The following is a 25797-nucleotide window of genomic DNA, read 5'->3' as shown; positions in this document are numbered from 1 at the left end:
TCTTCTTCTTTACTGAGGTATAATTAATGTAAGATAAATGACACCTATTTAAAGTATAAAATTTCAGCCGTTTTGACATATGTAGAGAAACCATCATCACAAGCAAGATAACGTACATATCCGTCACCTCAACAATTTTCCATACCCCTTCGTAATCCCTTCAGCCACTGCCTCATCCCCAGGCAACCGCTGATCTGCTTTCTGTCACTATAGTTTAGTTGGCATTTTTAAGAATTTTATACAAATGGAATTTTTATATGTGTGTGTTTGTTTATATTTGTGTGTGTATTTATTCCTTGTCTCCAGTTCAGCTTCAGGAAGAGAGAAAGTTAAGTGCACGTGTCCCTGGGAATTTGGTTCGCTGAATTAGAGGTGAGGGTAACATCCCAGGAGTTAAGCTGACTCCTTTGTCTGCTGGTAGTTGGCAGAACTTGCTCAGACTTTTCCTGAGCAGATGGCAGAGTTTAATATTATGAAGCAGATTGGAGGTGGGAGGTTGTCGTTGATTTTCCAGAAATTGTTGGCACAAATGCCTTTAGGGCCTTTGTCCTGTGGGGTTTTACGACGTTGTGGCGTGATTATGATAAGCGTGTGGCAAATTCTATTACAAGAAGGTGTTTCCGTGGCACCAGAGCTGTGGAGGGCGGACCCTGCACTGCCGCTGGAGATCAGAGCACTGCGGGAGCTGTGTGGGCTTGGCTCAGCCCAGAGCTGCAGCCCTTGTTTCGTTTCCCACTTATAAGATATAGGCGCAGTGCTCCCTCTTTCGCTGGGTTGTCGCATAAAGGCATGAAGGTGCATCGAAACAGTCAAGGGTGTACAAGCGGGAGGCGTTGCTGAATCCCCGGTTGACCTGCAGTCACGATGATATGCTGACCTGCAATAATTTTTTTTTGGTGAATAATTCCATACCACAGAGCACTTTGGCCCTTGTTTCTGCCGCCATTCTATAGTGAAAGGGCATATGGGTGGGGCAGAGGGACCCTCCCCTGCAGTGTTGTCTCAGCCTCGCACCTTTCCCCTACACCCTGCGGCAGTTGAATCCCAGCCAGAGGACCACGAAGGGCCAGGCGTGCCTGCCCGCCGTGTCCAATGTGGATATGCATGGTGATGCCAAAATGGTACCCGCTGCCCAGGAGGCACCTCTGCTGCCCGGCAGGTGGCCCGGGAGGTCTCATTTCCTCCTGTAAGTGGGTCTCGAGCTTCTCCCCACATCTCGAAGGAAGGTGACTCCTTCTAACATGAGGGACAGGGCACAGCTAACAAGTCAAGAGACTCGGGTTTCAGGCGTTCGCCCCCTTCAGGATGGCAGGTTCCAGTAGAGAATGTGTTCGCACCGCATTGTCCGGCGCGGGAATGTTCAGACTCCGAGGAGATTAGGAGGGGGTGTTGGGGGCACAGGGGGCAGGTAGCACGTGGCACCTGGCCAGGGTCCTGCAGCGAGGTCCCCGGAGGTTAACCAGGCACCCTCATGCCCGCAGCGGGAGCTCCCACAAAGGCAAGGACGCCCTAGACCGGGTCGCTGCTGAGCACCTGGACCCCAGGGCGTGGCTGAAGGGTGTGTGGCCAGGGCAGAGAGGGCTGGGGACCCCTGAAAGGGGCGAGGGAAAGGGGTGCAAGGATAAGGGGAGCCACGCCTAAGGGCTGCTGGCCTGCTTCCCTTGGGCCTGATTTTCCTATGCCCTCTTTTCTCCCATCCTCCATATCCACCCTCTCTGGATTCTCCCATCTTTGTATCCTGTCCCCCATCCTCACCTTCCAGAGCTTTCTTCTAGGGTTTATTTTGTGTGAAAGTCATCTAGGTTTAACCCTTCCAAAGGCTATGTCAAAGGAGGTTAGGGTTCCGTATCTGGCCACTGGCCACGCGTAGCTGTTGAGGACTTCGAATGTGGCTACTGAAGCTGAGAAACTCCATTTATTTTATTTTATTTTAATACATTTAAAAGCTGATAATTCAGTTATTTGGAAAACTTTGTGTTTGGAGCAACTTGGGTACGTGAATATGCTTTTTCAAAGGTAAATTTTTATGAAATCTAAATATAGATCAAATATTTTCAATGAAAATTTAGGGAGTTGAGTGAAGGGGAAAAGAATTTAAGGTGGAACCTAAAATGGGATTAATAGTCAATGCAGCAAAGTCCTAGAATGTTTATTAAGGAACTAAGTATAGGTTTTTACCATTTGACACTAACGAAATAGAGCAAAGAGACTGAAGACCTCCGTGAGAGGCAAAGAAGCCAGGGCCTTCCCTGTGTCCCTGCCCCAGCCGGGGCCTCGTCTTTGTTACCTTCACCTACCATGCGCCCAGCACAGCACCTGGGCCCTCCCAGGGGTCAGTGGGAAGCAGAGAAGCTTCAGCAGCGCTTTCCTGTAGAGGCAGCCAGTGTCAGGGAATGAGTGAGAACCTGAGGAAAGCTTTTGCAGCTGCAGGGCTGGGTCCTCAGGAGTCCCACACGGAGTAGCGAGGAGGGTGACAGTGTTGATCCTAGGAGCCCTCTCCCTGGCTTTGTTTCGTCTGAGCCAAGAGGGCCGAGAGCCCAGGCTGTGCTGAGGAGGGAGGGGGCAGGAAAACTGTCACTGTTTTCACCTCCCCCATAACTCCCTTTTTATGAACAGCCATTGTGCCAGGTACGATGCTATCTCTGTGCTCTCACAAAATCTGTCCCTAAAGGCTGTAGAGAGCTCTTTGAAAGACAGCCTCACAGCTCTGGAGTGGTTTTTATTGGTTTCTGATTGGCAACTTTGGGACGAGGCCAAGAAAGCATCGTCTGATTCCCACTGCTCAGTCCTGAGGGCTGTCGCTGCTGTCATTTGATCAGCATCAGGCTGGTGTGCTAATGGCAAGGCCGGATGCCACCCCTGGCTCCAGGGCGGTCGGAGGTCTCATGCACACCTGCGCGCGCGCGCGCGCACACACACACACACACACACACACACCCGAGTCTCCACCTGTAACTCCGCCTAGCAAACAAGCTACAAAGACATAGGGCTTGCCATCACTACAAAAAGTTAAGACAGTAGAGAAGAGAGAAGACTTCTCAGAGTCAAGGGAGGAGGAGAGGGAAAAAGGCAATCTAAAGAAACCTATGTTTCAGGAGGACATCTCATGCTGTCAAAATGAGAGTGGGAATCCGAAGGTTCTCTGTGAACTGCAAGGTGTCAGCCAGGAGAGATTGGTGGTGGGGGCCTCCTTCTCAGTCATGGAACTAACTGGTCTCTGCTGGGCTCTTACATCAGAGGGCGGAGAATAAAGGAGTTACGTCATCCCAGAAACTGTCTTTGTCACTTGGAGGGAAGACCATGAAGGATCTCTGTAACATTCCATTATTTCTGGTCCCTGAACACCATGATGCCAGCCCCTGCACAGATAACTTCCTGCTTTCATAGTTTGAAAATATCCTTTAACTCAGCCATGGCTCGACATCTTCTTCCAAGTCAGAGAAGTTGATAGGTCCCAATTCCAGGCTGACAGTAGGGACACAGACTGCAAAGGTGGTAGAGATAAAATTTGGGCAGGAGAGACAAAGCCCTTCAACCATTTTGCTTCTGTTTCCTTTAGACACAAAAGCAGCTTAGGTCATCTCAGAGTTCACGTCTCCTCGAGGAGAGAGAAGGCAACAACACGTTTTCAAGGAATAGCCCAATTATTTATAAAACCCGTAAAGTATGAAACATAACGACACCCCTGACAGGAGCTTGGGTCGGGCTTAATATTCTGTCCTCACACTTAGGGCTTGACAAGCAACTTCTGCTTTCAGTTCTCATTCCAAAGTGAGACTCTTCCAGATCTTACGTGTTTTCTCTCTCTCTGAGGTCCATTCAGTGCGTCTGATTCAATTGTAAAGCAATTATACTCCAATAAAGAAGTTAAACAGACAAAGAAAAAAACAAACAAACAAAGGGCAGGACTTGGAAAATGCCTCTACTATATTACAAAGAATATCTCTTGTTTTCTTTTTGTCTCGGACACCTTGACCCTTCCTGTTACCCCCGTCCCCCGAGCTGTAAGGTCAGACTAAAGGTTTTGTCATAGCAGAAGGAAAGCAGACAACAAGCCCTTCCCTGCGGAAGGAAACGGTCTCAAGAGCAGAGCCTAAGTCTGAGTGCAGAGAGAGTCCGTGTTCTGGTCTGAAAGCATGGACAAAAAGCAGAATTCCCAGGACACTGGAAACCACATTCAAGTGAAGCCCTGGATGAGAGTGTTTTCTAACCATCAACAGCCCACAGCGGGCGACGTGGTTTGTGCTCCCCGAATCCGAACCACTTCATGGTCTCACACTCACGAAGCAGACAGCTCAGACTTCCTACCTCCTACGCAAGCTCTCCCCATCCACGCTCCCACTGGGGGTGGCATGGCATCAGGATGGTGGGGTCCCCCAAGGGTCTGGGGTGCTTGTGGGTGGAACTCCAGAGAACCCTCAGGTATTTCAAGTGTCCAGGGAGCCACAACAGGCTGTGTCCAAAGCCAGGTCCTTCCTTGGACACGCCTGGGCGTGCCAGGGCCTCACACATGGGCCTCAGCGTCCTGCTTGATGGCCGGTTTGTAGATGACTCCTTTGTTGGCAACTTTTTTGCTGCTGGAACAGCAAGGACACATGAGTGTTGTTAGTCAAAGTGGAAAGAGAGGCAAGAGCAGCCCAACTCAGCTATGGAATGAGGCAAGTCAGATTCCTCCCTTGGAGACCTTTCTCCAGTTCTGTTGGTCTTGGGAGGAAACGCCCCCCAATAAAGCATTAACCAAAAGGGAACCTGTTCATTTTTCAACTGTTCTCTTTTAACGCTTGACGATACTTAGACCTGCATTTTGATGAAGGTCTCATTACCACCCTGCTTCAAATCTCTGATTCCTACAGGGTTTCTGACAACCTCTTTTTTTCATAGCAGGAAAAATAAATTAGGTTTTAGGAAAAACTAAACATGACAATAAAAACACAAGCAAAGGGCATCAATGTGAGTAAGAAATCAAAAAATTTCCCTCAGTTTTCTTCTGGGTTCAGGGAAGAAAAACCGGATGTCAAGATCTTAGAAAGAAGACAGCCTTGGTGCTTGTGTGTAGGTAAATGGGACCTCCCTTCCAAATCAAGAGGCTTGTCCAAGGTCTTAGCAGGGGCAGCAAAGCTGGCAGACCCACCTCCAACTCTGAGCTCAATGACTCTTGAACCACCAGCATCCAGTGTCTCACTGGATCAGTGGTGTCTGGGAAATGGCACTCCCAAACCAACCAAGGATAAGTGTTGGTACAGGTGACAGGGTTCTTCGTTCTGCAGGCTGCCTTCCCGAACAGATCAATCCTCATGGACACAAAGCCACCCACTCCCATCTTGGGCCCAAATCAGCTCACCTCTTCTTCCTTCTGAAAAGCCAAATGGATACTGCCAGGACAATACAGATGCCCAGAACGCCAGCCAGGGCCACGAAAAGGACGATACCTGTTGAGGGGAAGTGCACACTCATTACAATCCTCCCTTCCCCTTCATGTCATCCCCATAGCACGTGTGTGCGCAGTCAGGTGACAGCTGCAGAATCATACACAGAAAGGTGTAATTTCCCCATCTCTGTTCTTAGGCTCTGGTCTTTGGCCTAGCAGGATTGGCTGGAGTACTCACAGGGGGCCATTTGCAAATTGTAGCGATTCTCCAGCAGGGGTTCTCAAACTTGCACCAGCATCATCCATCATCTGAAGAGCTTGTGTCTGATGTAGACTATTTTTGAGCCCAACCCTCAGAGACTCTGATTCAATCGAGAGTTAGGCCCAGGAATCTGCATTTTAACCAGACACCTCTAGCTGATGCTGATGTATGTGGTCCACGAACCACACTTTGAGAAACCCTGGGCTACAGAGTAAGAACTTATTCCATTTTTGCTTGCTGGATTTAAGGCCCCTTGAGATGCCTCTTTATCAGCTTTGGCCCCAAGTTCCATTACACAGTCCTAAGCAGTCCAAAACAACCAGGGCCCATTGCCAAGGTCAACTGGCTGGTCACCCAACCTCCATACTGGGCTTAGGCCTAGTTTTTAGGCAATGGCTTCCCATCCTGGCAAACAGAAGGTCTTGGATAGGCTTTTTGAACGTACCCATGCTATAAAGGGATTAGGTCGTTCATTAGGGGAGCATTTGATTGGCAGCTCCTCTTTGAATCAGAGAGTGACTTGAGGGTAAGACACACGGTGACGAGGGGGTCAGGAGTCAGAGCGATAGCACAGAGAAGCAGAGAGGATGGGCTTGAAGAATCACAGGCCCAGATCACACCGAGAACCACAGGGATCACCCAGCTGCAGCATGCATGGCCGGTTGGCCACCTACCCAGACTCGGTCCTGTGTAGGTAGCGTCTGGCCCTTCAAAGGGAGAGGAAAAGACCAGAAATTAACCGAGTCAAACCCTGGCATATTTGACCAGTGTGTTGAGGAAAGCTCTACCTTTTGTTTGGGTGGAGGTACAGGGCTGATGCAGCCCTCCTGGGGACGTTCACTCTTGGCTCAGGTGCCTGATGGGGTAGAGGGAATTGCCCACCCAGGGAGTTCGCACCGTGATCCCTCCCTCTGATGCTCCTTTAATCACAACCATCTCTTTGCGTGGCTAAGACTTCAGTTTTTGATACAATATGGCCAACTTGGAAGGTGAGGAAGGGTAAGAATCAGAGTCTACCTTGGTGGGCTGTCATCTGCGTCTCTGGCACCTACCTCTCTTCCTCAGCAAGGAAGCTGCCAGGTTCTAGCTGGCTGGGGCCAGCAGAGCTTGGTTGGAACCTGTCACCAGCCTTGTCCACCCATCCCCATCCAGTACTGTTGTCATGGTTTGGTTCTATTTTTGCTTTGGCCCCGGTGGACAAACTGGAGAAGCCCCTCCACCATACCAGCCTCTCTTCCCTGCTACATGGAGACAGAGGAGCGTGGCTTCTTCAGCAAGTTATTGTTGGAGATGAATGGGGTGAGTTAGTGGGGTCCTCCGTGGGGCTGAAATAGTGCCCAGTGATCTAAGGTGAAATCCCGTGGTCAGCCTGCTAGGAACCTCTCTGGAGAGGGCCCTGAGTGAGCCTGTCCTCTCGAGTAACACAGAGGAGCCCAGTCACAGAGCCCCCAGGTTACCCCAGCTGCTTCCATGTTCTCAGAACTACTCCTCATTCTTCCAGTCAGATTCTCCATCTAAAGAAAGTCTCTGCTTACACACACCCGCCTGTCTGGTGGTTTTCTGATCTCAGTAGAAACTTCTAGCTTGTGGTGCGGGGGAGAGGATGGGGGGTTGTTCCAGTTCACACTGGAAGCCAGAGTTGTGCAGATGGTGGCCACCCAGCCAGACACTCAGGAGAGCCTGTGCCCATAGAGCCCACCATGGCGACGGAGACCCTGGGAGAGCCCCGATCAAGTGTGAGATGCAGGCAGAGGGCCAGGGACCACCTCCCCTTGGGGCACTTGATACCCTGGGGAACCAGACCTGAGACTGCAGGGTGAGGTTTTGCTCAGCCCCTTCTCCTGCCATCTGGCCCCAGTCTGGCTGATTCCCCTGGGGCCATCAGCCCCAAGTTCTTTCCCTACTGTCTTTCTTCACAGTCTAATATTGAGCCAGTAGCCTGCCTGGTCCACGGCTGGGCCCTAGTTGTCCCTGGTCTGGCTTCCCGGGTGGCCCCAGCCTGTTGAAAGGATAAGCAGGGCAGGTATGGATAGAAGCCGTCCACAAAGGGCAGGGTGGCCTGTTCTCTTGGCTGTTGCCGGCCACCACTGGCAGCCCACGGCCTCCCAGGTGGCAGAGAGCGTGGCTCCTGTCGCTCGATTCCCTGCCCTGAACACAGGAACCAGTCTGTGGCTTGGGGAGATTCTCAGGACGTGAGTCTCCGCCTGGGAAAAGCATCAAGTGTTTGTACAGCACATGTTCTGTTCCCTGCATGGCCTGTGGCCTCTGCATACTATAATTTATTTTGTTTTGTTTTGTTTTTTAAGGTACCTAGAGGTAACCAAGGCCTCTAGGATCTTAAAAACAACAACCACTGAAGAAAAACCCAACTAGTCGTGATTTCTTTTCCAAGCTTTTTTGATGAAATAAACTTTTTTTTTGTTCCTAAAGCTCGAGATGCTTGTGGTACTAAACTAGTTCTTGCCACATAAGACTGTTACTAGTAAGCCTAACCACTTGGCTAAGCTTCTAAAGTCGTCGCTTTCACAGTCACCTCAAACATCCTGAGAGCCACACAGGCCCCCAGACAACTGACAGCCCCGCTCTGGGGCTGGAGGAGGTGCCCTCAGGCCATGGGCTTAGGGAGCGAGTGAAGGCTTGGAAGCAAGGCCGCAGGCACGAGACTTTTCTCGTGCGCACGTGGCGCAGCTGGGTGGCCGATCTGGAGGGAGAGTCTGGCTTTCCTGTGTCACTGAGCAGTGTCCTTGGCTGTATCAGGCCCTATAAACAACAGCCTAATTTAATCCAGGGCTCTAACGTGGGTTCCTTGCTCCTGGATGACGACTTCTTAGGGCCTAAGTTGCCTCTCCTTGGAAACAATGAAACAAGACCAAGCAGGTATGAAGACAAGGAAGTCCCCAGAGACTGGGACAGATGCTTTACAGACCAGTGTTTGATGCAGCAAAAAACAAAGCAGCTTGACTGAGCAAGCGAAGAGCATAAGCCCCTTGGGAAGAGGAATGGCAGCGAGGGCAGCGCCTCGTGGGAATTCTACCCGCCAGGACCCCAGGGCAGGAAGATGACGTTGGGATGCTATCTCCTGCCAGGTGAGACAGTGCCAAGCATCAAGGAGCAGAGGTCCTCTGCCGAGCTGGATAAAGCGCAGGGCTTGGGTCCCGCTGGAGGCAGATGCCAGAGCATCTGCTAACTAAAGGGAGAGGGGAGGTCACAAAAGGCAGCAGGAGACCTGTTGGGGCGACTAGAGAACTAGTGCCCAGAGAGAGAAGCCGAAGCCTGCATCCCCACAGTGCCTCTGGGCTGTTGCAGAGAACAGGCATCGAAAGATGGTGCAGGGAGGGGCAAAGATTCACTTGCAGATTAAACACAGAAATGGTTTCTGAATGGCAGATGAGACAGGGAGTTCCCACTGAAGCACAGCAGGCCAGACAGGAGAAACGAGACAGGCTGGTTGACAGAGACGGCCCATGAGAGGCACGGGGTGAGAACGCAACGAAGGGGCCCCTGAGCTGGCAGGTACGAGGGCACGTGCCACACAGACGCGGGAGAGCTGCCTGCTCTCCATACAAGGCTCCGGTGCAAGTCAGGGTCAGCAGAAGAAGGGCAGTACGACACACAGAAGGAAATCACACAGATAGAGAAGAACTCCAGTACCACATGCCTCACCCGGGAAGGTACAGGCCCCCGAGAAGATGAGCAGGCTGCTCGCCACGGGGCACTGCTACCTGTCTGGCTGGCTCAGGTGCTGCGTCTTCCACAGGCGTCTTGCTGGACACGAGGATGCTGGTTAACTGCGTCTGAGGTCTTCTGAAGCCTCAGGTGCGCACACAGAAAAGTCCAGCGGGAGGAACAAGCACCTTATTTACACAGCTTGCAGTTCCTGAAAGAAGTCTAGCATTTTCTAGGTCGATTTGCAGTTCTGTTTATTCAAACAGAGTTTTGAAAAAAAGGAATACAATCCTTTTCCTTTCAGTGTATTATTTTAAAGTATGGACTGTTTTAGTAAGTGACATGTTGCACAGTGATTAGATACCTATACATATAGGTGTATGTCTTTAGCAGCCTCCAGTCTTATAAAAGAGGCAGGGAGAGTTTTGGTTTAGCAGGGATCTGAGAGTTTAAATATGTAAAAGCCAGTTTCAGATGGTAAAACTCTTGTTATTATGCTTAATACAAGTCATAGATTCAAGTAACTGAAATGCTGGTCCTCTCTTTGGATGATGCTTTGGTAAGAAAAGCAAGGAAGATGCCCTCCGTAACCACAGAGCGTAACTATCTTAAGAGGACATATTTTACTGGAGTTTTTCTTAACACTGTGGAACCCTGTTGAAGAAATAATTTCTACAAATAAGTCTGCCCAAAAGATGCCGCCAGATTACATGTGGGAACTGGTTTTCTATGACCGTGCTAGGGCCTGAGGGCTTTGCCTTCCCGATTGCAGGCATGCAGTCCCAGAAGAGAGAGCCGTGCTGCTCTGAGGGGGCCTAAACCCTGGGACGGTGGGCGAGGGTTATTATGCAGCCCTGGTGCTTCATGCTCTCAGTTCCCTTTGGGGGTCAGGCTGTTTGTGCTGCAGGAATGACAGGTGGTGGGACCGGGGCTCTTACCCCTGTCAGGCCAGATGACAGAAGGCCTGACGGCATCCCTCAGCACCCCCATCCCATCCCGGACCTTTAACACTTGACAGCTATGTTCTGATCTTTACGTTTTCCTCAACAAATAGATTGATTTAAATGCTGTTGGCAAATTGATAACAAAGCAAAATAAAACTTCATAAAACTAAAACTTGACAACCAGTCAGGCTTCAGTTTAGATGGTTCTGCAGAGAAGACACTGGTGGGGAGTGAGGAAGGGAGACGGGTCGGCTCCATTCCTTCAGACTTGTAATGAGCGCCGGGCACGGTGCCAGGCGCAAAAGGCTAGTAAGACGCCCACAGACTCTGCTTTAAGGGGCTCGTGCTGTGTGGGTAATAGAGGCATGTTTTTTCTTTTTTTTTTTTCTGCGTGGTAATACATAATTACCCTGTGGTGTGCTAAAAACTATAACACAGATGAACAAGGTCAGCTGCACTGAAGCAGGAGACTGTAAGTCACCCTCGGGGGCATGGGGAAGGCTTTGGCAGGATATGGTTGGAGTTGGGTCTTGAAAATTTTTCCTGGTGGAAGAGGTGAGGGGCATCCCAGACAAAGGGACTCCTGTGTGCAAAAGTCAGTAGCATGCACACATGAAAGCACCTGCCATGTCGAAGGAGGCCCCGCAGGGCAGGATGGGAGCAGGGGAGACAGGCTGGAAGGATCAGCTTTCCGCCTGGCCCCTTCTCCCGCTGTCTAGCCCAGAGGCTTATTGCTGGGAGCAAGAGAACATCCCTGGTGGGCTTTTCTGTTCCCCGCAGTGGCTAACGTGGGACGTGCTCAGTAACACGCGGTGTGTTGAACTGCATTAGATGTGACTAGGACTCCACTTCTTAGCACATTTGACGATCATTCCTGACTATTCAGACCCTGTATCCGGGGTAGGCGATTTTAAGGGGAACTCCTCTGGTCTTTCACTTGGACCCTTTGGAAGAATTAATCTTTTTCCATCTAATAGAGTTTATTTATAAATAGGGACTTTTAGAAAGTTGACAAGGTCAATAACCACAAAGCATACATTCTAGTCTCAAAGAATTAGATAATTAGCCATCTTAGCTTTGTAAGGTTTTTTCTCTCTCTTTTTTAAACATTTTATGAAACTACCCAGGTCCCTCAGGGTCAAGCAGATTCTAATCAGGCTACTCCACAGCTCTGCTGAGGGGGAAAGCCCTACCCCTCGACTGCCCTGCGTCCTTGTCTAAGTGTCGCCTCAGCTGGCTCCAGGCTCTGAGGCATGTGACGTGCACTCGCTCAGAGCAAGCGCACTGAAGACACGATTATAGAAACTTCTGGGCTTCCTCTTGGCCTTCAAGTTTTCCTTGCCCTGACATGTTGAAAATAGAACTTGATAACATTGGCATTTCGGTTTTATTGGTCTGGCTTTATTACCCTTTTTCACCTGGACCCAGTGTGGGTGTCTTTGGCTGGGAAGAGGTCAACTTTGGGGAACCGAGAATCGGGCCCCTGAACTATATAGATGTGCCTCTACTGTCTTTCTCCTTCCTCACATCGGGCAGCTGACTCTTACGAGATCTGGACTGCTCCCAGGATGTGTTCCTCCTCTCCAAGACCCCACCTGGAGGACGTGAGTCTTGTTTCCTCTCTTCAGCTCAAGACTTCCATTTGTGCCACTTGGAAGAGGCACTTTTTAAGAGCTGAAAAAAAGTGCCTGGCGTGACTTTCATCTCTCCACAAGGACAGGGCATTTTAACCAAAGGCAACAAGAAACAACATACATGAGAGGAAAAAAAAATCATACGAAAGGGAAGGAACAGAATGAGGAGGGGATTCTGAAGAAAATCGCTACCTCAGAGGCACCTGGACCCCTGGTGAAGGAATTGGTATGCTTCCTTGAAGGGTGAATAGTTCTCTCTCGTCTGCTTCTCTTAGCCTTGGCCCTACCCAATTATACAAGAAGAGTACCTACTCAAATCCTAAAGGAAGATGGGAAACAGGGATAGAATAGAATAAAGACCAGGGCATGTGATATAAAACGCTAGAATCCTGTCACAGGAGTGGGAAAAAAAAGTTCTGGGCCTAGGAAAGTCATTGTACAATCAGTAGGGCAGCGGTTCTCAATCAGGGGCAACTTTGCCTCTCATCCCCCAGAGACACTTGACAATGTCTAGAGATGTTTTGGCTGTCACAAGGGGGGGATGCTGCTGGCATCTAGAGGGTAGAGTTCAAGGACACTGCTAAACATCCTGCAGTGCAAAGGGCAGCCCTCACAGTGAGAATTATCCAGCCCCACATGTCAGTATTGACGTGCTGATGCCAAGGCTGAGAAACCCTGCCCTAGGGCCGTCATAGACTCTCCACCTCTTAAGGACAGAAACCAAGCTCTGTGTTCCTTTTCTGGCACAGTTGAAGAAAATACAGCTTCCAGTTAAGTGATTCAGTCCCAGTTGTTCCAATTTGGTTAAACCTCAGATCCCCCTCTCAAGGTCCGTTCACTTTCCTTCATAAAGGATTTCCTTAACATTACTTTTTTCCTGGCAGAAAACTCCAGAGTTTTCATTTTCCAGCCCCATAGTTCCTGTTAACTTTCAGAGAAGACCCTGAATTAAACCAGCCCCTAATTACAGACATGCCTCAGTGGAAGAGCCTGCAAACAGTTGAGTCCAAATTGCTCAAGGCTCCCACTGACAAACAAGCTTACCCCATCCATCTGAAAGGACATGTTACAGTCTGAGACCCGCGCCACGTTGGTGTGAGAAGGCCCTTGTGAATTGCAGGCGCCCCTGGGGGGATGAGGTTTGGGGCTTCACTCCTTTGGGGCTGCCTCATCCTTGTTTCTTAGGGGACAGCCCCATTTGCTGCCCGAGTCTTTGGGAAATGAGGGGAAAGGGAGAATTCTGGCCAAGTTTCTATAATCAGCCTTCAAATGAACAGGTTTGCCTTAGACTGCCACAGATTCTTACTCGAGGGAGAAAGCCCAGCCCAGCCTTTGCAAGCAGCAGCTCTGGGTAAGCCATGCTGGAGGGGCAGCGGCAAAGCTGCATTAGGGCTGTGATCTCCACGTCCTGAGCTGGAGCCGGTCTGGGGGGCTTCTGCTTAGAGGCCCCTCAAGCTCCCCCAGCCAGACTGGGAGGGTCTGCTGAAGCGCTCTGTTACCAGCCTGACTGCACTGCCTGCTCTACAGGTGCCAGCTTAGACCTGAACTGGTCTAAGAAGATGGCTAATTATCCCCGAGGCTACAGTTCATTGTACACGTGGGGGTTACTTTTGGATGTCAAGTTCCTGCATGCTTTCTTCTGCTCCTCTGTAACTGCCCTCACACACTGTCCCTGCAACGTAAAGTCAGGATGGACAGTTGTTAGTGTCCACTTAGAATCAGAACATGTTAGCACCGAAAGGACGTTAACTCACCTAGTCCAACCCATCATTTTATGGCTGAGGAAACCAAGGCCAAAGGAGGGACATGATTTGCCTGCGTCATATAGCCAGGAGGAAACAAGGTGAGGCCTTGAACCTGGGTCTGCTGACTGTTGGGGAGTATCTGTCACACCATCCCTGGTGACTTGTAGAGACTTAGCACAGAGAACAGAGCTGACTATTATCCTTGAATCACAAGGAAAATTCTACCTGATCTATGTGGGCAGAGTCCCTTATCTCCAGGAGGAGTTTTATTTTATTTAAGAGTTGAAGTATTTCCGTTTAACCCTTGACTACTATATACTTCATTTAGAAAAATAGGAAAAGAGAATGTTATATCCAGAATAGAACACCAGGGGATAATTCTATGCATTTGAAGTATTTCCTGGAAAAGGAGTTGGTATAGTTACCATCATGTACATCCTCAATTTTTAGGAGGGGCCATTGTTTATAGATTCAGTTTGCAGACCAAGAAACTGGTGAAAAGAGGGAGATGACCTTAACTAGTGACATCTGGAGAGGAGAATACAAAAGATAAATTCTTGGACAGTTCTTGATTAAGTAACTGACAGAGAAGGACGTAATTCTGACCATATGTGTGGGTCAGTGCAGAAGGGCATGTTTCTAAAGCTTTCTGGCAAGGGCCTTGAAATTCAATCTTCCTGTGGTCCACTAAGCTTAGCAGGTGACAGTTACAATCTCACACACTATGAAAGGAACAACAACAGAACAAGGTGCCCCATGTGAGACGAGGAGAGCTAATTCTCTGACAAGTGGGTTAATGGTCATCCTTAAATATGAACCCTTGGCCCAGCTTGGCCACAAGCGATGTGAGAAAGTGAACTTAGTGATTTGAAGAGTGTGGGCCCCTCACCCCTTTCCCCGGGCCCCCAGCTTTCAGCTGTCTTGATGTAGATACCGTGCGAGTCAAGATGTTAACTGTCCATCTGGGGGGTTATGGTTATGGATTTAAAAGCAAGAACTGAGCTTCCATAGCTCAGGAAGAAACCGAACTATTAAGCTTCATTCCGTATAGATCTCGGATGCCTGTGCAAGCTTCAAGGAGATGAGACAAAAGGCAGTTCTGAAGATACTTTCTTGTCTAACGGGCCCTGCTACAGTAGACCATGAGCTGCTTGTGGCTCGGATGTGGGTTATGCCCATTTTCTAAAACCTTACAAAGGAGCATCCCTGGACCTTGGTGGTGCCAGGAATCACCTGGCAAGGCCAAAGATGGGCCTTGATGCCGAGAAAGCCTGTAAGAAGTTAGAAGGTTTGATCTCATGAAAAGGGCCCTATCATGTATCTTAGGAGAAGGGGTAGGTAGTTCTTCAGGGCAGAGAGGCCCCCAGAACATCCTCTCTTCCCCATCTGTGGGAGACTCCCAGACTTAATGATTGTTGTGGTCCACGCGCCTGGAGGGCCTGGCTCGCGCTTCTCTACCAAGGCTCAGGGAAGTCAGGGTCGGTGGAGGGAGACCTCAGTAAACCCACACACGGTAGCTCCTCACGCATCTGGTTCCCTTGGCAGCCAGGGTGCTCTTAACTCATCTCCTAAGGGTATCAGTGACAGTGCCCAAGAGCACGGCACCCGATTTCACACAAAACAGACATCTCGGCTCCGCACTCGCCACACACTGCATCTCCTCACCTTCACGTCGGAAGGAGACGTACACCAGCCTCTCATCAAATTTCTGGACCTGCCGGAAGTTGTTGATCATCTCTCTAGGGGACGGGTCCTCCACCCGTGTGCAGTACAGGGCTGTCTCCAAATTCGTCAGCTGCGGGGGAAGAGCAGAAACACCCCCCATGGGCAGAGTGACGCCCCCTTGCCTGACCTCGAGGGAAAGGACCACCAGATCTCACCTCCGAGGCCTGGCGGGAGACCCTTGAGAAAGCAGTGGGGAAGCCAGAAGCTGCCCCTCCCCTGCGCGTGTCTGAGTGATGGGGCTCGGCGAGCCCGTGTGTCTTCCCACTGTCTTCCCACCTCCCGGGGCTGCCGGAAGGGTTCGTGCTGTCAGATCCTTATTGAGCCTGAAATCTGCCCTGCAGGGAGGGAAACCTGGGGTGGTGAGGGGTTCCTCAGCCTCCCACGGAGACTGCATTCCTCTCCTGAGCCTCATTCAGGACCCAGCTCTGAATCAGAGGGGCCTGGGCCTTAGTCTGATGGTCCCATCAAGAGGAACCAAAAGAGGGAGGCAAGAGGCTCACAGGTCATCGGACTTCTAGTTCCATGGTATTTTCATACACCCATATAGATCATGTAACTGTTTCTAAGGCAGTTTCTGGGTTAGGACATATTACTGCCTTTCTGAGCATTTTATCTCTTGATTCATCACGTCTTTATTCCTGTCAGCCTACTTGCTGCCATTTATCGAGGTTACTCAGATCAATAGCTCATAGTAGAAAGGAAGGAGCAGCAGTGAGAGCTGTGCTGGCTCATGGAGCGGGTGGGGGCCGTGAGCCAGTGTGCAGCGGCCCCCTGGCCCCGTCTCCTGGGCAGCCATACTTCCGACTGATGAAACTCAGCTGCAGGGTAGAGACACCGGCAGTGACCTGGAACTCAGCTCTTATCTTTGGGTCTTAGCTCTGTCACTAACCAGCTGGTGATCCCCAAGTTTCCTCAACTCTCTAACCCTTGCTTTCATCACCTAAGAAATGAGAGGGTTAGAGATGATTCCCAAGGACTCCGTCCCCCAGTTTTACACTAGACTGTGAACTTCTTGAGGGCAGAGATCCTCATTGCTGTAATCCCCATCCCCTCGGCTTTGTTAAACAGTCTAACCTGATCCTGTCTTTATTCTGCCCCTGTAAAGGAGCCATGCTCTTTCCTGCCTGGGAGGTAGACACTATCCGCTGAGGGATATATTAGGAAACGCAGCTTAACAGCTCTTATTTAAAGAACTGTGGAGACAGATTCATTTTCCCCACTTGACTTGATAGCTCCACTTTTGAAGCTCAGCCTGTAATTTCTGAAGTGCTTCCAAGCCCCTGTGATATTTGGAGAGGTTTTGAATAGCTGCCAGTGAAACTCTAAGTGAGGAAATCAAGTCGTTGATTATGATATGGGTGGTGGTAGCGTCCGAGGTACCACGTGCTCTCTGACAAGAAAGGGCACGACAGTTACCTGCTGCTGGGAAATTTCCACAGGGTTCCGGAAAACCGTCCAGAGCACGGTCGGGTAGCAAGGAGGTGTGGTCAGGGACCCTCGGTAGCGGTAGTACTCCTCAGGCCTCTTTGGCAGCAGCTCTTCAATGCTGAAACCCGGAATGGACACTTCTTGGCCTGGAGAGACATGTTGGGGGATGATGTCACCTTGCTCCCCAAGGCAGAGGTGCAGCTGAGCATATGACAGACTAGGAAGGTGAACTAGCCCCATTCTGAGCCATCTGATCCTAGGACTTGGTCACAGACAGTACCCGGCCCCCTGCATGGGTTCTTCTTCAGATCACACAAGGGTGAATACACTCTTCTCCAACAGAGGGTGAATACGCCTCCAAGGACCTCTCACCTTTGTACTTTACATCTTTAAGGTGACTGAAGATCTTGTCATATGATGGATTGAAGGAGCCCACCTGCAACAGAGATGGGGCAGGTTGAACAGGGACAGAATTCAATAGGCTGAGCTTGGCTTGACAATTGTGAATGGAAGGGCTCTGCTGAGGGTGTGTAATCACCACTGCTGAGATCCTCCCCAAAGGATGCACTTTACTAGGACAGTTATGATGCATCACTAGGTTGTTAGGGGGTTGGCGGAATGGTCCTGCCCTCTTGCATCTCAGGACATCCTATTTCCAGCTCAAGGCACTGGGGCTGGGGTGTCCCAGAGCAACAGGTAGAGCTTGTGCTCCTGATTATCTGGCTGTGAGCTTAAAGGCCACAAATAGCATGTTCTCTAACCAGAACTTAAGGGAGCTTGAGTTCATGCAAGCCAAGTCAGGCAAGTAAGTATGTTGAGAAACGACATACGTGCTATCTCCTTAGGGGGGAAAATGCAAGCAAATCAGGAGGTGTTCCCACGTTCTGGGATTAAGGAAAGAACTTATGCTGGGGTTCCTATAAAGGATGGAGCTTGGATGCTGGAAATTGTATCAGGCATGTGATGGGGCAGCAGTGAATGATTCCCCCACCCCCGACCGGCCCTGTCCAACTTGGCAATTCCTTGATTATGCAATAGGGCTGGAGACTAGGACTCATCTTTCCAGTGTCACCTAGGACATGCCCATTCCTGCTGTCCAGCCACAGAAAGGGCTGCCTCCAGGCCAAGAGAGCAGGAACCCTGTGGGGAAATAGCCCCTGCTCTAGAGTCAGGACACAGCCGAAACGGAACAGACGGGTGTGCAAGGAACCAAATGCCAAGTCTGATGTCATCCTGACATCAGATTTCATGTAAAATGCCTCTCAACATCTCTTACCTCTATGAGAACAGCTAGGACCGCGAGGCCTTCTGACTTGTCACTGGCGATGCTGGCATTGGGGTACAGGTCCGAGTTATAAAAGACCATATGCAGCTGCAGTGGGAGAGGGGAGATGAGTTGCTATCCATCAGGGGATAGGGACCCATGGGAAGCTTTCACTTTTGCAGGAGACTGGAATCCAATGGGAGGGACAGACCACCCCCATCCCTAGCTAGATTCGTCCTCCCAGACCCTTGCCTCATGGCCACCCCAGTGTTCCCTTTTCTCTCAGTCCTCTAGACTGCAAACTCCACCAGGCCAGTCTGTCCATCTTGTTCACTCATGGTATCCCAGGGTCTGATATGGTGCTTGAAAAGTACCAGGTACACAGTAGATATTGAATGAATGAATGAACACATTGGCTTTTATACTAGCTGTGAGAAAGCTTGGATACTTTGGAGCACTTCTCCCTTCTGATTCTTCCTACTTATTCTGGAGCCTGGGGCAAAATGGTCCCATGTGGCTTGCCCAGCCTAAGCCCGGCCACTCTGCATTTGATCTGGGGGCCGGGGCAGTAAACCTCCAACTGTACCTTAATCATACTTGCACCCAGAGCAGGACATGCATTTATCTCTCAGGTGGAGACAGTCACAACATGACTTTTATACAGGTTTTATCAACTATATTTTAAGAGACCATGAAACAAAAATGCTACTCCATGAATGTAGACCCCAAAATACCATTCTAAACTCATTTTTTTTCAAAGCAGAAGTTACTTATCATTATTAAAGTGAGGAAAAGAGAAGTTTTTGAGAAATGTTGGGTTTAAAAGGTCTAGGTAGGGCTTCCCTGGTGGTGCAGTGGTTGAGAGTCCGCCTGCCGTTGCAGGGGACACGGGTTCGTGCCCCAGTCCGGGAAGATCCCACATGCCATGGAGCGGCTGGGCCCGTGAGCCATGGCCGCTGAGCCTGCGAGTCCGGAGCCTGTGCTCCGCAGCGGGAGAGGCCACAACAGTGAGAGGCCCGCATAGCGCAAAAAAAAAAAAAAAGTCTAGGTAAACTCTGATGAGTGATGTTGATAATGAGGGAGGCTATGCACATGTGAGGGCAAAGAGTATATGAGAAATCTCTGTATCTTCCTCTGCATTTTGCTGTGAACCTAAAATGCTCTAAAAAAAAAAAAGTCTTAAAAAATTAAAAAGAAACAGTCTAGGTAAGCATTAAGACATTATTATGACAAGCTCTGTCAATGTTTAACCTGATTTTTTTTTTCTTAAGCAAAAAAATGTTTATTTGGGTCAAAGAATGCGATTTGGGGCACACAGATTTGGGTAGCTTCCCAAACAGTGTCCTGCTAGGGAGTAAAAGGGGCTTTTAAAGGCAAAGAAGGGAGGTTTGCATTACAAAGAATTTTGTAATTTTCAAGTTGGAGGCAGAAGCTAGTCTTGGCTAAACATGGTTGAATACTAGGGCTGTTACTAGAGGGAGGGAAAAGTTCGTTAATGTGACAAGTTGCAGGTGTTCTTGCAGAGTCCATGGAGTATTGGTGGTTTGGCCCAGTTCAGAAGTTCATGGTTCCCGCTGGTGAGGACACGCATAAGGTTCACCTCCTTAATGGCCTCCCAGCTCCATTTTAAAACCCCTTGACGTAAGTGACTCCATTTTATTTCACAGTCCTTTCTCCTGATTCTCTTGGAATCTGTCATCCTCCCCCTACATGACAAGGTTAAGTCTGTGATCTGAGACTCCTCACCAATTGGTTAGTAAATATTTCCATTTTCAGCTGCATTGGTGTTTGTTTCAATTGTCATTTTCTTTGTTGTCTCTTCTCTCCAGATGTGGCTTTTGCCTCAGGAAATTCCAGCCTTCAGGAAACAGGTGGATAGATATTTGTAGAGTGAAAGTGTTCCTAAAAATCTCAGATAATCCCTCGTTTCCTGCCAGAGGCTGCTCTAGCCCGTTCTAAAGGGTTATAGCTGGACCTCTTGGCAGTTGGCAAAAGGGGAATAGTTTGTATTACTTGTCATCAGCTTTATCCAGGAAATGAAGTTTGTCTTAGGTCTACCAGCAAGACAGCTCTGCTCTTTGTCTGTTCTCTTTTACCTTATGTGATGTGTTAAAATACATCCACAAATTCTTTGACTCGTTCTTCAGAAAGTAGAGCCTAATTCCTCTCCCCTCAGGTGTGGCATTGACTAAATGTCTTGCTTCTAATAAATCATGTAAGGTGGAGGTGATAATATATGACTTCTGAGACCCCATCATAAAAGGCAGTGTGGCTTTTGCCTTGCTCACACTTGGATCACTCACTGTAGAGAAAGCCAGCTGTCATGTCATAAGGGCACCCAAGCAACTCTATGAACAGGTTCATGTAGCAAGGGACTGAGGCCTCCTGCCAATAGCCAGCATCAACTTGTCCACCATATGAGCCATTTTGGAAGCAGATCCTTCAGCCCCAGTCAAGCTTTCAGATAACTGTAGCCCAGCCAATACCATGACAGCAGTCTCATGAGAGACTCTGAACCAGAGCCAGTCCCCTAAGTTGCTCCCAATTTTTTTACCCACAGAAACTGCAAGATAATAAATGTTTGTTGTCTTAAACTGCTAATTTTTAGGGTAATTTGTTATGTAGCAATAGATACCTAACACACTTTCCTTGGTTGAACCCCTATCTGGGCATCTTCACATCTTCACTTACTTCTAAATAACCCCTTCTCACACTTACTCACTCAAGGCGCCTAAGAACATATCTGGTTTTTTCCATCACCTTTGAATACCTCATATTTAAGGTAATATTTGTATCACAAACTCCCTTATGTCATGCCTTGGATTGATTTTTCTATGATCAATGTTATATTTTCTTCAGGTATTAAAGCTTTAAACAGTAAAGCATGTTGTTGGAAATCTTTATCATTCTTCACAGAAAAATTCCTGTAATTTTTGGGTAGTTTAAGTATATTATGTCTATTCTACATTCTCCTTCTGGACATTAGGAGCTTATAGACATGACTTCATTCTGATAAAGCCCCTTAGACATGCAGGAGTGTCATCCTCCTACTTTGTTTAACCTGATTTTTAATCCTAAAGGTGGTATCACCTGTCCTCCAAAAAACTGTATTATATTTGATCATGTGTATTTTAGTTGATTCTTTGCCTCTTGAGACTATGACACACTGAGATTTTACCTCCCTTTTCCTTTTTCTTCGTTAATCTCTTTTCCCATCTTATGTGATTATAAATAGAATTCAAGCATATTTTAATGAATACAGCTCAATGTTCCCCACTTTTCAAGTGGCCCTTTCTAATTAAAAAAAAATTATATCAAGTTATTTCTTCTTTTTAATGGTCCTGTATTAAGGATTTCTTAGGGGCTCCTCCTTTACCATCTTCCCCCCCAAAGGATGTAGCCTCCACACTGCCCCACACCATCTTGGCCTGGCATTGCTTTGGGAAATAGTGCAGAACTCTATGTGGCTAAAACCCTGAAGGTCCTAGATCCTTATTTCTTATTTCTTAATTTATTTATTTATTGTCTATTTTTGGCTGCGTTGGGTCTTCATTGCTGCGCACAGGCTTTCTCTAGTTGTAGCGAGCGGGGGCTACTCTTCGTTGAGGTGTGCGGGCTTCTCATTGTGGTGGCTTCTCTTGTTGTGGAACACAGGCTCTAGGCGTGTGGGCTTCAGTAGTTGTGGCACACGGGCTCAGCAGTTGTGGCTCACGGGCTTAGCTGCTCCGCGGCATACGGGATCTTCCCAGACCAGGGCTCGAACCCGTGTCCCCTGCATCGGCAGGCAGATTCTTAACCACTGCGCCACCAGGGAAGTCGCGATCCTTATTTCTTTTTACAGCTGACCTTTGAGCTTGTGTTCTGTTTTAGCACTTTTCTCACTGTTGAGATGAAATCAAGAGGAGGTGAAGACTAATACAAACAAAAGGGAATTCCCTGCTGAGAGGATTAAGAGAGTCTTCTTATATAGACTCAAGCCAGAAGAACTGCTACACTTTCAAGGACCCTCCATAGAGAATCTGCCACTTTAGGGTCACCTTGATGTTTTTTCTCTGTTATTGACATTTATGGTCCATCTTCACCAGGTTCTTGGTCTGATGATGTGGTTTAATAGCAGAAAATTCAGTAACTATTTTTAAATGCCCAAACCCTCTCAGCCTACACCCTAACTCCTTTACCCGCCGTGGGAAAATAGAAGCCTCCTTATTGCAGTTAGGCTGAAAGAAATGGCAGTCCTGGAGGTTCAGAGAGGGGCCTGGTCTGGAATATGTGCACTTCCAGTAGGGCCATCCTATTGGGCCAGAATTATAGCCCCTCCACCTCTTGTAACTCGACCTCTAATTAGCCTAAGACATTAAGCAGTTCGGCCTTTAAGAACAGAGGGGAATGGTCGCATCACTGTTTACCACAGGCTCCGTTAGCTAATCAGTAGCATTTATCCCTTTGTATTTATTGCCCTTTAAACATTCAGAACCACACCCCCAAGTGCAATCCCACGGGAACGCTGAAAAGGAGCAGGTCAATCCCCCAGCCTCCGCTGAACACTTGTAGTGCAGGAGCGAAGCTCTGCTCCTCTTCCTGTTTTCTTTGGCATTTGGGGTAGCACCTCAGGGCAACGTAACGCAACACTGTGATGATGTCCCAGGCTATCCTCAGTGAGTCTCTGATGGCCACAATGCCCTACGCGTTATAATGCCAGTCATCCCTTGATTTGTGGCCAAATAGAAGAGTGACCCTGGACCCGGGTCCCCAGGCTCCAAGCACAACCCATGCCCGAAAGGAAAGATGGGATGGGAAAAACTTATGCAAGCAGCATAGCATATGAAGAGAACGGAAGGGCTGGGGGAGCACTTAGCCTTGTATGATATGGCAGTGGGATGTCAGCCACACAAGCTGGTGGGATCTTAATCTGTGCAAACAGAAGGGCGATGTCTAGAAAAGGGGCATGTGTGTCCCACTGTGCCCCCCTGGGAGCACTCACTGCTTTCTGAGCAGCATCACTCAGTAAAAGACATGGAAACAAACTCAGCAAGTTCAGGAGAGGAAGGGAAGCGGGACACCGGGGGTGAGCTGCAGCGTGGCCGGAGTGGCCGTACCTTCCTGTGCTGCCAGCAGGGCTGGGGTGGGTGTGTAGAGTGAGACGGCCCCCTCCACCTCACCCCTTGTGCTCTGATCTTGTCTGCACACCAGCCAAGTGGAAGGGTGCCAGACCACCCACCGCCGGGAATCCTCTGCCAGCCGGGCCGCCCCACTCACCTCGGCAGCAAAGTGCTTCCCGCCCACAGTGTGCTCCGAGCCGTGAGGTTCATTCTCGTCCCCCCAGTGCAGGTGCAGCTGCGAGGCATTGTAGCGGGCCCCAAGGCCCTGGATGTGCATGTCCTTGGGCAGTTTCAGTTTCACTGCAGGGAGAGGAGGGGCAGTCTTCAGAGCCCTGGCCAGCTGAGTACTGCCTGAGAGCAGGTAGGCATCACCTGCCCAGGGCCTAGACAGGGGCGAGTGGATACAGCGAGGTGGGGACCAGAGAGATGCAGCCTGTAGGTCAGAAACCTGGGCTCTTTCTCTGAGAATGTCCCCCTTTCACTAAAGCTATTCCAGTGGCACAAGCACCTTCTTGGTTCCCCTTGGAAAATGATGTCAGGAACTAATTTAGACCAATGGATGAACGTTTGTTTATATATCCATGTATTACACACTTGGCTATGAAGATAGAACCTGTCGTGAAGTATCTGCCAAGCTGTAGAATTATATAACAACAACAACAATAATAATCGCTCTTTATTAAGCACTTCTCTATTCTGGATATTAACGTACATAACCTCTAGTCTTTACAGTACACATCAATATGCCCATTTTCCAGATGAAACCTCAAGGAGTTTAAAATTCTCATCCAGAGTCTCATGACTCATAAGTAGTCAAGCCACGATTCAAATTCGGGTTGGTCTGACTCCAAAGACTGGGCAAGGCCCCCAGTAAACTGTGTGGCCCCTTGAGTTGTTCACAGTGCCCCAGAATTCACTCCCGCACCATATCCAATAGGCCAAGGGGCTCAGGCCTGTCCCCTCTCCCATCCCAAGAGATGTGCCGCTTCTGAGAGATACCACCCCGGCAGAACCAGCCGAGCCCAGGACCTGCAGCATCCCCTGGAGAGAGTGGTCCAAGCATCCCTCAAGGCTCCCCTTTGCCCTCCTTCCTGGGTGCCTCAGTAGAACCCACCCTACCCCCTGCCCCGGCAGACAGAAGAGGCCAGGGAGCTGAGGAAAGCTCAGACACCCCTTCAGGTCTTGGAGGTCGCTCCCTCACCTGAATGGCCATTGTTGGTCAGGAGAAATTGCTGGTTGGCAGACTCACTGTAGCCTTGGAAGCCAAGGGGCACAAGGCTGGCGTTGTACTGGAGGATGTCATCCTGCAGGTCTATTGGGGACTGCATCAGGCCCCCACATAATGGGTAGCTCTTGGACCAGCTCGTCTCCCCGTCGGGACCTGGAAGGAGAGATTCAGGTCCATGACTTAATCCGTTTTCCACTAAAGATTTTTCCTCACCTTCTAATTCTGTGTGCAATACAATCACTCCTTTTCTATTCTTTTCTTAATCCCTAGAGGTATACTCTTAAGGCCCAGAGACCCCAGCCTGCAGAACCAGGTCATGCAAATGCCTCCAGACCATTTGCTTCTGAAGTGATGTGGGGAAAGAGGGACCAGAGCAGCCCCGTGGCAGGGACTCTGCAGTATTCTGTCCGTTGTTCATATTTCGACCCGACGCACGTCCATTCCACGCGAAGACCTTGTGACTCTCAGCAACTTAGCATCTGTGCATTGAACGCCTCCTATGAGCAGCAATTGCTCTGGGTCTTGGGGCTGCCCAAGCTGACATTCTAGTGGGGAAGATTTTTTTTTTTATTTTATAATTTTTTTGTGTTTTTAGAAGCTAAGGACATTTGTTATTGTTGTAGTTTAAAACCTATGGCTCTCTTTCCTTTGGTACTTTTTAAAAATTGAAGTATAGTTGCTGTACAATATTATATGTTACAGGTGTACAATGTAGTGAGTTATTTTAAAATATGGAATGTATTCCCCATGTTGTACAATATATCCTTGTAGCTTATTTTAGACCTAATAGTTTGTACCTCTCACTCCACTACCCCTATATTGCCCCTCCACCCTTCCCTCTCCTAGTGGGGAAGAATTTATTTAATCCACTGGGATGTCCCACGTTGGAAAAATTGGAGTCTGTCTCCAACTCCAGGTAGGTCTTTGAGGTTGGTGATTTACAGGTATGATCTTCCTGATAGGAAACCCTTGAGGACCTTGACTCTGAATACCCACATCTAGAGCAAGTAAAAACCCCCAACCTGATAGGGAAGCTTGGAAAATATCAAGTAATTATAAGCCCGGAATCACGGAGCTAAATGCAATGTTTACGCTGCGGAAAAGTATGACAATATTACAAACTAATTATTACAATATAACTGACAAACTAGCAGTGAGGAGGAGCAAACTTATCAAATAAACCCTCCAGGGCTCAGGCTTCTTGCTAACTACCAGGTAATAGTCCTTCCCCTGGAAATGAAAATAAACAATCCAATCCCACGTTCACTTTCTTACTCCCACAAGGAAAAGTCTTTCAGGGATGTAAGGCTATGTTTAAAAGATTATCTCCCATGGTAATTAAGTGGATTTTCAAGCTGAGGTTTCTCCAGAAAAGTAAATAATTGGCAGGTCACGGCTCGTTAGAGTAGAACCATGGTGCCCTGTGGGCTCTCT

The 25797-nt window shown here is 49.0% G+C and overlaps 2 protein-coding genes across 4 annotated transcripts in view; one reads left to right on the top strand and one right to left on the bottom strand.

The window, feature by feature from the left end:
- APH1B (aph-1 homolog B, gamma-secretase subunit) overlaps positions 1 to 25797 on the top strand; it is a 111192-nt gene that overhangs the window by 47474 nt on the left and 37921 nt on the right. Inside the window, exon 7 of one of the 3 annotated variants that reach the window (XM_079912028.1) lies at positions 19866 to 19899. The exons of the other annotated variants lie outside the window; for them this stretch is intronic. The gene's annotated coding sequence lies outside the window, so the exon portion shown is untranslated. Of the gene's footprint in view, positions 1 to 19865; positions 19900 to 25797 lie in introns of those variants that run through there. 3 annotated transcript variants of the gene reach the window in all.
- The window catches only part of CA12 (carbonic anhydrase 12), a 62258-nt gene continuing 39278 nt past the window's right edge, over positions 2818 to 25797 (bottom strand). The window contains exons 3-11 of the mRNA XM_079912026.1: positions 24337 to 24516; positions 23293 to 23435; positions 18049 to 18144; positions 17145 to 17208; positions 16761 to 16918; positions 15285 to 15414; positions 6305 to 6337; positions 5342 to 5429; positions 2818 to 4577 (exon numbers count right to left, since the gene is read on the bottom strand). Coding sequence (XP_079768152.1) covers positions 4505 to 4577; positions 5342 to 5429; positions 6305 to 6337; positions 15285 to 15414; positions 16761 to 16918; positions 17145 to 17208; positions 18049 to 18144; positions 23293 to 23435; positions 24337 to 24516 — 965 coding nt within the window. The 3' untranslated portion in view covers positions 2818 to 4504. The remainder of the gene's footprint in view (positions 4578 to 5341; positions 5430 to 6304; positions 6338 to 15284; positions 15415 to 16760; positions 16919 to 17144; positions 17209 to 18048; positions 18145 to 23292; positions 23436 to 24336; positions 24517 to 25797) is intronic.

Source organism: Stenella coeruleoalba (genome assembly GCF_951394435.1).
Source record: "Stenella coeruleoalba genome assembly, chromosome: 2".
Classification (NCBI taxonomy): Eukaryota; Metazoa; Chordata; class Mammalia; order Artiodactyla; family Delphinidae; genus Stenella; species Stenella coeruleoalba.
The sequence above is the reverse complement of the archived record's forward strand: the minus strand, read 5'-3'. Positions and strand labels throughout refer to the sequence as shown.